Below are 16344 nucleotides of genomic sequence, written 5' to 3'. Positions count from 1 at the left end.
ATTAAAGCACCAGTCCCCTGTTTTGTCTCCTTCTGCATAAACACTGCTCGGGGAGGGGAACACTGCTGAATGATCCGAGACCTGCCTGAGTGTATCCGATAGAGGCTGCGCTCCTTTTGAACATCAATGGGAAAAGGCACAAAGAATAAAAGGAGAGCTGCACGGGGAAGGTTCCCTCCTCCATCATTTTCCTGAACTGCTGCTCTAAGGACACGGGTGCGTTCACCTAGTAACCCAAGCTCGGCTTCCTCCTGCAGTCAGCCAAACAAGTCCATGGTCCACGAACACTTCAGTGGCTGTGCAAACGCACGCAGCTGGTGGGAGCACCGAACCAGAGGAGAGCTTGTGAGAGTAAAAGGAAGCGTGGCTCTTACAATCCAGCCTCTAATATTTGCCGCGATGATCCTCGCATTCCTGATAAAAACCCGATCCAAAGGCCGCCAGATAGAAAGATTCTGCCTATGATAGGCTTTGAGTCAAGCATTGCGTTTTTAAACCGAGCCACTTCCCAGTTCTTAAAATCGCAATGTTTACCTCGGTGCTGCAGCTGCACTGTGAAGGACAGCCGCTCTCACGGTTGGAGCATTTCCTGAACTAGTTTCTTAAACTTGCAGGGAAGAATTTTTATGGGGGACCTCTGGTGAGCTATTCTTCACCGCTGAAATTGCAGAGTTTTCCTTATGCATCCCCACCCTCAGTGGGTGTTGGATTTGCTGCAGATCTGAAGCCCTCCTCTCAGGTAAAATGTGTGACAACAACCCCTCCTTGCATGTGCCCACCTTCCACGAATAATTGCCTACCGCCACTCAGAAGAACATTCACAGCAAATTTCAGCACCCATCAGGTGTTGATGTGTATCTCCTGCCTGATTATCTAAGCTTCCTTAGGGCATGCAGAGCTGTAGAGGACAATGCCTCCTCCAGTACCAGCACTGCAGTAATTTAAAGAAATCCCCCGAAGGGCAAGAGACACTTTCTGGGGTGAAACAGGGCTACATCTCTGCCTTGCTTGCTTGTAGGCAAAGAATAAGGCACAGAACATCTCCTTGCCATGGCAGACAGGTGGAGAAGCTACAAAGAGCTGTCATGTTACACCCTTGCATGGGGATGGTGGCTAAAATTGGGGCTACCTCACTTGAACTTCAAAATCTCTACCAAGCTGTAAGTGTCATGGAGAAAATTTATAGTAGACTCTCTCGCAGCACAGGGGCTGGGGACCACTGAAGGAAGTCTGGTTTGAACAAACAAAAGCAAGTGCTCTTCCCAGTCTGAATGACAGATCTGTCAAACACTTTCTCAGGGGATGCTGAGGATGCAAAAATTTTAGCTGGATTCAGGAAAAAGAAAGAACAAGTGCTTGGAAGACAGATCCATTATGGGTCACTAAACAGAGCAGCTAAGTGAGGCTCAGAAAAATCTCCTGAATCAAAATAGTCTTGAGGTTGGGAGAGTACTGAAGGTGAAAAAGAATCACACATACTTGTTCTGTTTTCATTTCTCCCTACGTGTCACTGTGGGAGAGAAATTTCTGGGCTAAATGAGCCCTGGCCCTGAACAAGAACCACTGTTCTCACCATCTTCGTGCCGCCGCTTCAAGAGAAAGAAAATAACTTCCTGACAACCTGTGGAGAAAAATAAATAGCTTAGCTCTTTCCTTCATTTTGATCATGTTTTTCAGTTATTTTTCTGGTTTGGAGCTTTTTTTCCCCTCGTATCTGGTTTGTTGTGACTCCAGTGGTTCAACTGGAAGATGGCTCGTGGATTGGCAGCTCTCAGCCTGTTCTTGCAGAGAGAGCCACTAGATCTCTCCCTGCTGCAGCATCTCTCTTTGGTCAACAGTAGAAACTGGAGAGGTCCACAAAAGCAACTCGATGCCAGTTCCCTTGCAGTTTGCTCTTGTCTTCACTGTAAACTCAAGGTGAAAGAGGAAAGCAACTCTAATGCCACAGCACCCACATCTTACCTGGAAGGTGGGATTCTTCTCATACCTGCTAGCTTCTTCTCGAGGGAGTAAGTGAGGGAGCAGTTAGCAGATCTCACAGCAGCCAGTGCAACCATTTCGTAGCTTAGGGCTGTCTTCCAACCTGTTTGCTCTCCCGCAAATCAGACTAGTCTGAGAGGAGCTAAGATATATGTTGACACTTTGAGTTAGACATCCTTTTGGTGAATAACCAGGGCTTGCTCCTCCAGTAGCTGTGTTACAAGTGTCCACGTCCCCAACCAGGCAGTTTTCCACAAATATTTTTTTTCCTTACAAAGAAAAATTTTGGCTCGGATTTTTCAGCCACCTTCATTTATATTAAAGAGAAAAAAGCTGTTCGCTCATCCCTCATCCCTCTAATCCTTTCCATGCCAGCTTTGCCAAGAGATATTTTCTAGATTCTTCATCTTTACGGCTTCCTTTTCTTTCAGCCATGCTGCACACCCCTGGGTCCCAACCCAGCACTCAGGCTGACAGTGAACTTTCTGTTCCAGGGTGTATGTGTCTGCCTCGCACTTGGGCGATGCCAGCTCCGCTTGGCACTCCAGCAGAGCCCGCGAGCTGAGCCATCGATCATCCTGTCCAACGTCACTCCTTCTCCCCGAAGTTTGCCTGACTGCTCCGCTGCAGACGGAATGCTTGAGGGACACTTTGGATGGTATTTGCACCGTCGTTCAAATGCAGAGTTTTGCTGGGGAGGCCAGATGAACAGCGCCACGGGGCTGGTCCTCAGAGAGGCTGGATGTTTTCTTGGCAACAAGGTCAGAAAACAAGGAGAAATACTAAATTGTTGCAGATGTAAATAGATGTGACTGTGACTTCTCTCTAAGCAATGCTGAAATGTTTGCAAGCACACAGAGCTACAAATACTTCCTGCTCCACAACCCCACCAAAATGCTAATACTCGGATATTTCTCCACTACGCACTACGCCAATCTGCAGCTTGACCCTGAAGCCCGAGAGGAGGAAGGCTGCAACCCCGTGGCTATGCCTGTACCCTCCATGACTGTCACGCTGCTCTGTGACCCAAAACCTCACGGAGACCTCGGCCCTTCCCAGCTGCCCACAGGCTCCACCTCAACCCCCCGTTAGTCACCATTTCCCAGCTAAAGGTTAATTACTCTGGGGGACATTTCCACCCAAGCTGTTGCCCGCAGATTGCAATCCCTTCGTGAGTGCTATTTTTAGACCAGCTCCTTCGTTGCTATTGATCCCAGTCACCCTCCGTTAATTAGATACACACAACACACACAGCATTTGCAACTCATTTATCAATTCCATTCAGCACCTCCATCCCCTGAGATGTAATTTGGAGCCCTCCTTGAATCATGCTATTGATCTTTCCCAGCGACTTTGCTATAGGATTCTCTGTGTTGCAAACTATTTATAGATCCTACTTCTTCTCCTGCTCTCCCTTGGGGAATCAGAAATGGGCAACGGTAATCAGGCTTCTATTTTTAAGAAGGAGTTGATCGAAACCAGATATTTCCTCTTTTCTCCTTCCCCCTGTTGCCGTTAGCACAAGCGTCTTTCAGCAGGTGAGACCTTCCCGCTCTGCGTGGCGCTTGTAATGATTTTGGTAATGCTCAGGTGACACGATCCAGGCCTTGCCCTGGAGGATGAAAATTTCATTTGCTGAATTAACAAAAGGAATCCCTCACTCCTCACTGTGTCCAACGGTTTCACGAAGGGCTCTGTGACCTGTTTTGGCTGCTCAGCCTGAGGTGCTCCTTTCAGAGGGCTTCTGTCTCGGAGACTGACTTCTCAGCATGCAGATTTGATCCATTTTCAAGGCACCGGGTTCCCGTTGCACGCTAAAGGAAGGGTACCCAAAGCCCTTAAACAAGCTGTAGTCAGGACTGGGACATATAGAGATGCTTTAAGGGAGGGAGGACAAGTAAGAAGCCCAGGTGTCCCAGGATTTCAGAAAGACCTAAAATGGGACTCCAAAGAAGTCAGGAGCAACTCAGCCTTTGTTGGCTACGACTGCAAATCCCAGCTGTAGGGCAGGAGTTACCATCTAGGGGCCTGCAGTTACCATGAGCAAGGTGACACCATAAGGACAGCCTTGTCTTGAAGCTTACACAAAAATGGCCCTGGGCTTCCCCTGGTGGCACCTACTGCTGGAAAGCTGATGGTGACATGGGGGAGAGGAGCTGGGCAGGCTGCCAGGCGGTGCTGTGGCTGGAGGCCAGCTGGGGTGTTTGGGGCTAGGGTGTAGCTGTGATGTGTGGGGTTGTGGTATTTGGGGCTGTGTGTGAAGCTGGGGTGTCTGGGGCTGAGCTGTGTGGGGCTGTGTGTCTGCAGCTCGGATATTTGGGGCCGTAAAGTTTAGGAGTGTGCATGTGCAGCTGTGATGTTTGGGGCTGTGGTGCCTGGGGTTGTGTGTATATTGCTGTGGTATTTGGGGCTCTGGTGTTTGGGGCTGTGGTGTTTGGCGTTGTGTGAGTGTAGCTGTGGTGCCTGGGGCTGTCTGTGTGTAGCTGTGGTGTTTGGGGATATGCATATGTAGCTGTGGTATTTGGGGCTGTGGTATTTGGGACTATGTAGCTGCATTATTCGGGGCTGTGGTGTTTGGGGCTTTGTGTGTGTAGCTGTGGTGCCTGAGGCTGTGTTATTTGGGACTGTGGTATTCAGGGCTGCGTGTGTGTAGCTGTGGTGCCTGGGGCTGTGGTATTCGGGGCTGTGCGTATCGCTGTGGTGTCTGGCACTGTGTCACTGTGGTGTTTGGGGCCGTGTGTCTTCGGGGCTGTGCATTACTGCGGAGCCTGAGGCTGTGCGTGTGCAGCTGAGCTATTTGGGGCTGTAGCGTCTGGGGCTGCGGTTCTGGGGGCTGCAGCGTGCCTGTGGGGCTGCGTTCCCCACAGCTGCAGCGCCCACGGCCATGAGGCGAGGAGCTCGGCCGGCGGTGAGGGGCGGCTCCGCCCGTCCCGGCCGCCACCTCCCCACCACCACCACCACCACCACGGCCACCACCGCCCGTCCCCGCTTGTGGCGGCCGAGGCGTGGCCATGCCGGGGGGAGGCGGGCAGCGAACGGCGACGGGGGAGCCCCGCGGCCTCTCCCTGACAGGGCGGCGCCGACGGGGTTAAGCCGCTCCCCGCGGCGGGCCGGGGCGAGCTCCCGCCTCCCAAGCCGGCTGCGGGGCGGCCACGGACACACAGCCGGGCACGCTCACACACACACACACGGGCACGCTCACACACACACACCCCTCACACTCGCTCTCACACACACGCCGAGCACACACTCACACACGCGCGGGCGATGGCAGAGGGGCGCGGGCTTCATTTTCCCCGAGATGATGTCAAGAGCCTGGGAGAAGGAGGAGGAGGAGGAGGAGGACGCTTGCTCTTTTCCTTAACGGCTTTGTTCTAAAAAAACCATCCGAAATAAACCAGCCCAGGGGGAGCAGCCGCGAAAGTAGCCTTTTTTTTTTTTTTCTTTTTCTTCCAAATCTTTATTTATTTATTTTTGTTTGTCTGTGTGTATCTTCTGCTCCCGGGGGGTGGGAGCAAGGCTCCGCGTCCCAACCCCGGGCAGGTGCTCCAGCGGCGGCCGCCTCCCCGCCGCCCTCCCGGCCTCTTTCTCTCTCTCTCTCTCTCTCTCTCTCTCTCTCTTTCTCTTTTTCTCTTTCTCCCCGCCCGCCCGGGGCGGCTCCGGGGCCGCTCCTCCCGCTCGGCTCGGCTCGGCTCGGCTCGGCTCCTGCGGGGCGCTGGCTCCCCGCCGCCCCCGCCTCCTGCCGGGGATGCTGCCCCCAACTCCCCGCCCGTCGCCTGATACCACCACCACCACCGCTACCACCACCACCGCCGCTTCTTTCTTCGCCTCCCCGGACTCCGCACCGCGGACACCTGCAGCAAGCCGGCTCCCCGCCGCCCGCCTCGCACGGCGGCCGAAGGAATAAAAGCGCCCCCAGCCCGTCCCGAGCCTCTCGGACGGAGATTTTTTCCCCCAAAATCTTCTCCCCCCCCCCTCCCCGCCTTCCTCCTCAAGCAGCCCCCGGAGCCCAGCCGCTCCTCGGCCCCTCCATCCCCGAAGAAACTTGGGACGGGGCCGGCTCCAGCCTCCCCGCCGAGCCCTGCCCGGGCTGCGGGGGGCGAATTGGCGGAGGGGGGGGGCCCTCAAAGCACCGCAGGACCCCGTCCCGGCTCCTTCCTTCCTTCCCACGCCGGGGACCCCCCCCTCTATAACCCCTGGCCTCGGTGCTGGGGAGGAGCGGGGTGTGTGTGTGGGGGGGGGGTTGCCCTGGATGGCCCTGCGCACTGGGACGGCTTGGTTTGGGCAGGTCCTGCGCAGAGTTTCCCGGCTCCAAGGCACCTGGTCCCGGCGCTCCAGCAGCCTCCTGTGCCTCTCGTCTGGCCAGGAGCCCGAGCACAAGCTGCCCCCCAGCAGCGGTGGCGGTGGGCGCCGCCGCCGCCTCCCCCGGCAGCTGTCCCCCTGCTGCTGCTGCTGCTGCTGCTGCTGCTGCGGCTGCCGCGGCCTGTCGGATCCCCGGGTGGCCAGGGGGGGACATGGTCCCCTCACTCGCCCCTTGCTGGCGGCCATGAAGAGGCAGAACGTGCGGACCCTGTCCCTCATCATCTGCACGTTCACCTACCTGCTGGTCGGGGCCGCCGTCTTCGACGCGCTCGAGTCCGACAACGAGATGCGGGAGGAGGAGAAACTCAAAGCCGAGGAGATCCGGCTCAAAGGAAAGTACAACATCACCAGCGAGGACTACCGGCAGCTGGAGTTGGTGATCATGCAGTCTGAGCCGCACCGGGCCGGCGTCCAGTGGAAATTCGCCGGCTCCTTCTACTTTGCCATCACGGTCATCACGACCATCGGTGAGTGGCTTCGTTTTGGGGAGGACCTTTGGGGTCGGGACAAAAGCCTTCTCCCTCCCCTCTCCCAGCTTGGAAGAAAGGGAGAGGGGCAAGGGGGCTGTGGCGCGCAAAGTGTTAAGTGCCGGATGAGTTTTTTGGCTTCCCTCCCATGTTATGTAATTTGTGGCTCTCCACGGGCAACTTGTTGGACTCGGAGGTGTCCCGCATCTCTTTCCCCTGGAGATGGAGCCTGTTGTCCCCTGGGTGGGACTGGAGAGGAGCGGGGCTGTGCTGGTGGGGGACTGGTGGCTACCAAGTGGCTACCACCGTCCTGCGGCTTGGGTGGCGAGGAGGAGGTGGGGAAGGGGCGGGATGGCACCGCTCGGGGGGTTCCCCGCGGGAGGAGCGAGGCCCTGCCGCCACGCTTCTCCTGGGAACCCTGCATGCACCTGCACTTCGTAGACACGGGGAAAACTTGGGCAAAAGGCAGCTGGATGAGGACAAAACGAGGAGGGCGTGTGAACAGGCTCAGCCTGGAACCCCCTCTTTGCAGCCGTGGCTGAGGGCAGCCCGGCTCTCCCAAACTTTGTCTTGGCATCAGCAAAAGGCTGTGGTGGGGTTCCCACAGCTGCGGTCTCCCGCCGTGTTCCTGAAGTTTTCTTTGCAGCTGGAGCGCCTGATGTGTCAACAGGTCACAGAGTGCATCTCCTCTCTGTGGCTGTACAGTCCAGCCGGCAGAACGATGCCCGCTGTCGTGCCGGTGTTGCCTAGCTCCCCGGGCATGCCATTCCCCAGGACAGCAGAGGGACCGCCAGCGGACGCAGCCACAGGCTGTCATTTTGTACTTCTCTGCTTCGCTCAGCTCAGACGGAGCATTTCGCATAAAGTTTGCTTCCCTGCCGTAAAAAATAAATGCCACGGTAACTAGAGGCTGCAGTGTGCACGCCAGGCTGCTGCAGCTCGGGCTTTGGCTTGGTTAGCAGGTGTGTTCTTCCTTGTTTTGCTTTCGGTAGGGTGGATTTGCTGAGGCTGTTCGACTCGTCCTTCTCTCAGCACTTCTAGACTCTCCCCTCTAATATCTGGGGAGATCTGAAAATACCCCTCTAGCTCGGAGGTTGCTTGACAGTGCCTTGTATTGAACACGAGAGAACTAGCTCTCATGCTAATACAGGAAGACTCGGTCTTTTTTTTTTACCAGTTAGGGCTTGTTACGACCAATTACCACGTTGCCACCTGAAGATAGTGGCAGTTTTCAGCAGAGTACGCCGTCCGCTGTCCTTTGAGCTGTGTTTACTTACATTTGTATTTGACTATGTTATAGCTGGTGCATTAACGTGTTCATTCGAAAGACTATTTGACAGCATGAAGCCTATTTGCCCTTTCAAAGATTAGATTTTAAGTGGCAATCTCCTTTTCTGTTACTATATACATACATAAATAAACATATGTAAGTAGGCTATAGAATATAAAGTAGAATGTAACTTTAGCAGATGACTTAGATTTGCTTCTCTTCATTACGGTGTCCGAACTCTCCTCCTTTGCTGACAGATTCTCTCTTCCTCGATCTGTGTCTTGTCATTTATTTGGGCTAAGTGAATACTGGACTACCGTGCCCTCCTGGTTTACAACAGGGCTTCCATGCACATGCCTGTATACTCATGGTGCCCTATACTCCTGCCTGAGCTGCAATACTTTCTGTGTTCTTAAGCTCGGTTGGTGACAGGTAGAAAGGGCTGTTTTTACAGTATTTTGCTGTTTTGACCATATTTTACCTGGAAACAAGTACAACTTGCCTGGGAAGCTGTAGCATTTTCTCATGCAAAGAGCGGAGATTCATGTAGGAAGCTCGGAGCCCATCAGCGTGCAGAGGATAGTAGTGTACATTTCTGTAGGCTGAGGTGCTTTGGGATGTCAGAAATGTGTAGGTTTAAAGCATGTATAGCAATGGGGAACCACAGGAAGGGAAAGGGATAATAAAGAATGGTGCTGAAGGATGTTCTTTGACAATTGTTCATTGGGGAAGCTCTGCTCCAGGAGGATACGCGATCCCTCTCGCAAAAGTTTATTAATAGTTACTATCAGTATCTTGCCAAACTTATTTCTGTTTTGCATGTTTCTTCAGTACAAAAGTAGCTTCAGGATGTTATCTGATCTACTGGTGGTCTGTAAAAGCGAGCATGAGTATTTCTTTATTTTTCATTTATCCTAAAAAAAAAAAAAAAAGGTTCACAAGAAAAAAGTATGAGTTTCTGTATTAAAGTTCTCAGGAAAATAAGAATAGATTTCTTCTCTGTTTCTTGACCTGGACAGCGATCTTGAATGTTCATCTTTTTTTGGTGGTTCTTATTTTTAATCTAACTGTGTGTGCTCTCACATACATTTCCTTCTCCCTCTGAAGCTTTCCAGACACACTTCAAGAAGCACATGCCGTGTATGCATTAGTGAGCGTGCTGTAGGCAGTAAGTGCTCTTGTAAAAGTGCCTCTAAATAACCATCTCAGGCTGTTTTTTAAAACAGAGTGAATAAAACCCTCTGTCGCCTATTCCAGAGTGGTAAATCTGTCTCCACGAACTTCTCCTCAGAGGAGTGCAAGAGGAATCAGTGGACCACAAAGTCTAGCGATATGCATATGATAGCAGGCTAATTTATGTCTAACCTAATTGCTCTCCTTGATATTGCAACGTGCCTGCAGCGATTCCCTCCTCGCCGTGCTGCGTGAAACTCCGGAAGCCTTAATTTAATGCGGGAAGGTTCTCATGGGCCGTGGACCGTGGTCTAGATGTGATTGATCTCTTCTTCCTCCGGGCTCTTCATCCTGCGAGGTCTTCATCCTCCGGGCTCTTCACCCTCCCGGCGGGACTTGGTGCTGAAGGGACAGCTCCGGCAGCCTCCACGCCTCCTCCCCGGCCTCTCCAGGGCAGCCTCTGCAGAGAGGGGCTTCGTTCGGGTGGGATTTGGGCGTTGAAGGCCAGGTTGGGTTGGCTACTGAAAGCTGAAAGCCTCCTGTGCGAGGTGAAGCACTGAGTGTTGGCCAACTCTCACGTTTCCTCGAACCTTCAGAGTTTCGCCTGGGGTAGAGGGCGGGAGGTTGTTGCTCACTTGTCAGTCCGACTGCTAAACAATGAAACCAGGGCTGATTGAATAAATGGAAACATTTTTATTTATCTATCTATCTATTGATCTATCTATCTATCTATTTATTTATTTTCCACCTGTGGCAATATTTTTTTTTCCTACTCCCCAGGTGCAATGATGTTTTTGTTTGTTTGTTTGTTTGTTGTCTATTTTTTGAAACAACTGCAGGTGCTACACATTTTTATGGCTCTGCTCTTAAAATTCACCAGCAGAAGGGAAATAACCACCTCTTCATGAAGTTTGGGTCCTGCTTGAATCCTGTGAAAGTTTTTAGGTGATCAGAACGAACTAATAGGCTGTTCTTGGCTGTTGCCAGTTGCTGAGTTTATTTCGGGATTGCTCTCACTTCAGAGTTAGCTAGTATAATTTCCTATCCATTTACAGTTACAGAGCCAAAACGATGACAGAGAGTGATTTAATCCAGTTCTCCATCCAGCTATTTGTCTTTTCTGAGAAACACTGCAGAATATGCCACTGAGTATCAAGAGGCTGGCTACGATGAATGAAAACACCAACTTTTGAAAATAAAAAGTAGCTCCTAGGATTCCCACTAAGTTTCGGTGCCCTTTTCCGCAGGTTTATAGGAGTGGCTAAACTGTTTCTGTGTTAGAAGGTGTCGACACTGTCAAAATGTGTTGTTGGTATGGCTATCGCTCTACCATTTAGGCCTTAAAGGGTGATAGTCATACTTGATTTAACACCACTGAGCTCTAGTAAACACTGAATATTTCTGGAAGCTTGTGTAGAATGTAAAGAACTGAAAGCTGTTTGTGTCACCCTAAAATGAACTGAAACAACAAACAGATTGAGGATTTTTATTTATTTATTTTTTTTCCCCGGGAAGTGACTGTAAGGAGAACAAAATTGAAACAGTGTGTGTGCTGTGAATTGCTAGTCTCTTTTTCTAGCTTTTAGGCCTTTGTTTTCAGTCGCAAACCTACTGTAAGCAGTGAATGAAGTATCCTGGTGAACAGAGACAAAATATTTTTGGAGAATGTGGTGCAACGTCTGTAATGATGAATGGAGAAACCACCTACTGACAGCTGTTTGGCTACTGATACCTAAAGATTCAGGAGCTGTTTACATCCAGAGGAGGGGATGGCTTACTTCTGGTGGCCTCGCAGCGAATTTGAACCTGCATTAATGAACTAAGCAATCACAAGCTTAAACCCAGATCAGGATAACTGTTTTGTGCCCTCATCCTTTCTCTGCATCTCTTTACCCTTCTGTAAAATGGGTATAAAATACTCACCGTGCTGATAGTGTTGCGATGTTTCTAATTTGGGTTAGAAAAAGATATGTTTTAACGTGTGAATTGTTTTGTCAGCGGTGCTCCTCCTTTAAGGCCGGCCTCTGGTGGTTTGAGTCTGCTTTTGGTTTTTGATAGATGGCAATAGCTAAAAGCAGTCCACTGAAGAGCTGTGAGTAGGGAATCGTGTCAGATGGACAACTTGCAGTGGAAAGAAAGGAAGACAACAAGACACAGAAGGAGAAAGACCAATATTTTGTTCAGTTAACTGCTGTGCTTGTGAATTGCTGGGACCATGAAGGTCATACCTCATTGAAAAGAAAGAAAAACAACAACAACAACAAAAACACACACACACACAAACCAAACCAGAAAACAACCATGACAGAGTAGATGAAAGCCACTTTATTATTAATAAGCTCAGGTGAAAGTAGAGAGCAAGATTTTCTGGTGTTTGTAGATCCACAGAAGTAATGGATCTGTTCTGATTCACACCACGTGAAGTTTCAGTGGAGATTACTGGATGATCAGAAGTTGTATTATCTGCTTGTGGCATCTCCTGGACAAAGAGGAGGTCAGCCTCTGTGAGCCACATGAAGATGAGTTTATGTAGAGTTTGCTCCCCTGCATAATTAAAATATTCTGCAATATCTTTTCATGCTATATAATTTGTCTCATGGAGAATTAACCAAATGATACAAAACAAAACAGAATATCCAAATAACGCTGTGCTACGGCAGAGAGGACTTGGTATGGCTTCTTTGCTCATATGCTCACAGAAACAGTTCCTGAGTTCTTGAAAACTGGTTTTGCAATGATACCTTGCATTCCTGCCAGAGGCACATTAACAAAAGCTTTTTAAAAATCACTGATAAGCAAGGCAAAAATACAGCTCAGACTGATGCTGAACTGCAACTTCCAGCTGTATGGCTTACTGGCAGGGCGAATGCAGCACCTAGTTATAGTCTGAAAACTATTGGGGAAGCATCGAGAAACCTCTAGCCACTCTGACAGGAGATGGAGTCAGCAGATATCCTTAGCATAATCTGGGTTGAGAAATTGGAATTTTTTTTTTTTTTAATATTTGGTGCCCTTTCTTCTCTTTCTAAATATTATTCTTCATTTCTTTCTTGAACTGAAGCAAGTGAGGTTTAGATGAGGCACTAGCAAACTCTTCCCAGCTGTCAGGGTAGGTGTGTGCTGGAAGAGATTGCCTAAGGAGGCTGTGGCATCTCCATCATTGGAGGGTTTTAAAAAGAGTTTAGACAAACATCTGTCAGGAATGGTTAACTTAGAGCTGCTTTTGCCTTTGGGGTGGAAGATGGACTGGCTGACCTCTTGAAGTCTTTATCAGCCGTATGTTGTACAGTTTTCTTTTTCCACATCTCAAACCCTCGTAGTTCCTACACTGGTTGGTTTTTCTGGAAAAGGAAAAACGGAGATCTTTTACATTTCATTTTCTCCACTACATAGCCTTTGCTTATTGATGATTTTTCTATGCGGTAAAATCATTTATATGCTTTTGCAGGTGTCAGCATAGAAACATCTTTGTTTGCACCCTGACAAGGTGGTAAGTTAGAGATGTCATTGAGTCTTAAGGGGAAGAAAACGATCCCCCTGATTCAGGACGGCAAGCAGAAATTTTCCAGGCAGAACTGTGAGGGAGAGGAGGTGTTCTAGATGAAGAGTAAAGGAAGAAGTTTATCTGTTAGCTTTGGGCTTGTGCCTGCTTCCACTAGAATGAAGTGGAATCCTGGATGCTGCTTTCTTTGGCAGTAGCATCAGAACTGTGAGGCTTGATCTATGGGACAATGGATTGATGGATGTACAACGTGTGATTTGGGGCAGACCCTGTCGGTCTGGCTCAAAGCAAGGACCAGAATGCTGTCATCTTCTCTTGAAGGCAGCCTGAACTGAGGTGCTTAGTTCCTTTGGTGCTGGAGCACATTCCTTCATGAATGCTGAAAATGATGCTCATGGCTTCGAGCTGGAGTTACACAGCACTTTATATTCAGAATGCTGTTCTGACATTAGGTGATTCATCTTCACAACACCTCTGTGTAAAAATTATCCTCAATTTAGAGACAAGAAGATAAAATGACTTTCTGAAGATTCAGGTTGAGAACTATTTCTAATTGCCTAGCAGCTCACTTCTCCCTTTCAGACCACATGGCATTACTTTATAGCCAGATTAAACAGTGAAGATGAACCAAAGGCACAGCTCCATAATGAATTCCAGGTGATATTAGCAAACTCCTGCAGCTCAGGTCTTCTGACGTGCAATAAAAGCAGAACCTGGAGCTTTACTATGTAAAGGAGCATTTACTGTTCTGGGTAATTATTTGCATTTTAGAGTTTTTAGGTACCTGGTTCCTGTGCATTTTTCCTGACAATCCTTGACAGGATTCGGGCAACGGCTGCATGAAATATCCCCCTCCCCTGTAACAGATGCTGGCAAGGACACTTGCTGATGATGCAGAACTAATCAGTAAGAGACCTTGCTGCTTCTGAGCTGAACTACAGCTTACTGCGGGCTTGCAACAGATGTTTGCTGCATGTGGCGGGCATGGTCATCTCCTCTTGGTTTGGGGATGTTTTTGAATAAAGCCATGGGCTACTTCAGAGATTTTGTATATGTAGATGCATACGTGCAGAAGTGGTGTAGTGCAAATTAGTTTTAAACCATTGCCTTCTCTGAATGCATCCATGGGATCCACTGACTCCAAGATAAATGTATGGACAGCTGCCTTGCCAGAGGTTACCTATATCCTACCAGGTGTTTGCAGCTTGACTCCTTCCAGCTAATGTTGATGTTGACAATGCACCTGTGGCTGTTTTTTTGGTTAAAGTCAGATTAGGGAATCTACAGATTAGGGAATGTAGGAAAAACAAACAAACAAAAATCAACACGGAAATTAAGGCCTGTTCAAAGTCTGCTGTAAATAATGGAGAGACTGTCTGGACTCAGAGTAGATTTGAATCAAGCCATTACATGACATCAATTCTCCAGTGCAAGGAGCTATATTCTGTAGCAAACCATTTCCTCCCAAATAGCTGTAATAACAATTTTCAGATTTTTCTTTTAATAATGAAGCAAACAGATTTTGTGGAGTGCTGAATTTGACATTTCTACTGATTTTTAGTTTATTTAATTGAAAGTGGAAAGCTCAAGCATACAGCTCCTGAATACCTTTACCTTAGCTTTCAAAAAAGAGAAATCTTGAGGAAGAATTTTGATGGATTTTATTCTTTTTATTTGTTTTGATGGTGTCGTTTTTTCTTTTTTCTTTTTTTTTTTTTTTTTAATTTTTAAATTTTGTTTTCTTTCATTGCTGCCTGACATTAACAACCTTTTCTGATCTACTGAGACTTTTTGGTTTTGTTTCTTCTTGGAAGTGTAATGCATACTTCTTTACTGTTTCAGGGGGAAAATCTTTCAAAATTTCTTAGTTTTTATTTTTTTTAGGAGTTAACTGACCTTTTTTTAATGCCTGGCCAATTGCTACAAGAGGCTCATGCAGTAGTCAGTTGAGTCAGTTGGTTAAGGGGTTCGGTATCCTTTTTAACTGCTTTCATTACAGAAATGATTCAGGCATGTCAGTGGAAGACATATCTGTATTAAGGACTCGTGTATTTGTTACTTGTTAGGACGCTTAGGAGGGAATAGACTGTCTTGTCCTTTCAGTTCCCTGCACCATCAAGAAAGAAGAGCTTCAGAGAAAAGCAGACAAATAGTGGGGTTAAAAGGTATCTGATGGGAAGCTGATTGTCTCCTGGCTCTGCTGTCACAGAAGGGGATCGCTCCCCTTGCTAACTGTGAGCTATCTCCAACAGGAAAATTTCAGAGAGCTTTAGGAGCTGATGAATGAGACCCACAGCAGCTCTCTAATTGTACAGTGCAGGAGATTAGCTGCAAGCAAACATTCGTAGTCTCCCAATTTAGGGATATGCTTGGTGTGCTGAAGGGAAGGTAGGAAGAAAAGGGATTTGCTCCCAAGGCAATCGGCACTGTCAGCAGTTTCCAATGTATGTTACTATTAACTCATTACAGAGATATTTGGGTGCAGATGGAATATTTTATTTCTTCCATCACCTTTTCTTTTGATGTCCTGTAGAGAGGATGTCCTCTTCCTATGTTTAAACCACCATGGGCCATTGCTATGGGAACTGTATCACACATTAACTGTTGTAACACACCTGTGACCACCTGGAGGTTTGAGTTTTCCCTTTCCTACATCTCACACCCATCTGGATCTTTTCAGGACCAGGCACAGTAGGAGAAGGTGTCAAATGCTCTTGTTTCAGAGGTCTAGCCCTCTATTACTCTAACTAACGAGCAGTTGTTCTTAGCTGTTAATAGTGTGGAGTATATGGTAAAACAGGTCTGGCTCCACTCAGTAAAAACAGAGTTATTGTCAGCAATAATTTTTAAAAATCTGGAATTTGGTACTTGCATTGACCCTGCTCTGGAAGTGAGGGGACCTGCAATAATATGAACTCAGCAGCAGGAAGCACACAGAGCCCTCATTATAATCTTCTGTGTCCCAGGTATATTGTTTAAGGCACTGCATTGGAAATATTTTAAAATTCTTGATGTAATAAAGGTGATTGATTATTATCTTGCACCTCATACCTGCAGAGGTGACCGAACGTCTCAGTGTTCTTCCACAGTTGTTCTGGTCTTTGCTATTTTTTGGGGGGTTTTCAGAGGTAGACCAGGAGTTGTAGAAGAGTAGCTTTCATGATACATCTGGTATTTTCTAGAAACAGCAGAGGGATGTCATTGCAGTATTATTCAGAATTGTTACATGTACATGTATGAGGCTGTCAAAAAATCTGAATTGCCTTGGACTCCTAAAGAGAAAATAGCAAAAATGGAAGTCTGGCAACCAATGTTTAGGGAATGAGAGGCTGTCTGAATGTTTGAAGGCATTTACACACCTTAACTCCCCCGTGTCCTCCATCAAAGTGCCTGATGTACTGCTGGTGTGCTGCTGGATACCAAATACAAGTTATCTTTGCAGTCTTTTCTGCAATATTACTTAGGTGTGTAAGAAATGAGATGAAACTGATTCTAGTCAACTGGTAGACAATGAAATGACAATGGATCTCTGTAGTTGGAAGCACCTGGAAATCCCAGAGATTTGACTGAACTCTTCAGTTGACTTTCCT

At 48.2% G+C, this 16344-nt stretch overlaps 1 protein-coding gene across 1 annotated transcript in view; it reads left to right on the top strand.

Moving 5' to 3' along the window:
- Positions 1–6232: 6232 nt before the first annotated feature.
- KCNK9 (potassium two pore domain channel subfamily K member 9) overlaps positions 6233–16344 on the top strand; it is a gene marked incomplete at both ends in the record, with an annotated part of 79525 nt that continues 69413 nt past the window's right edge. Inside the window, one exon of the mRNA XM_084283123.1 lies at positions 6233–6809. Within this exon, the coding sequence (XP_084139249.1) occupies positions 6233–6809 (577 nt within the window). The remainder of the gene's footprint in view (positions 6810–16344) is intronic.

This window comes from Netta rufina (genome assembly GCF_964035555.1).
Source record: "Netta rufina genome assembly, chromosome: 2".
Classification (NCBI taxonomy): domain Eukaryota; kingdom Metazoa; phylum Chordata; class Aves; order Anseriformes; family Anatidae; genus Netta; species Netta rufina.
The sequence above is the reverse complement of the archived record's forward strand: the minus strand, read 5'-3'. Positions and strand labels throughout refer to the sequence as shown.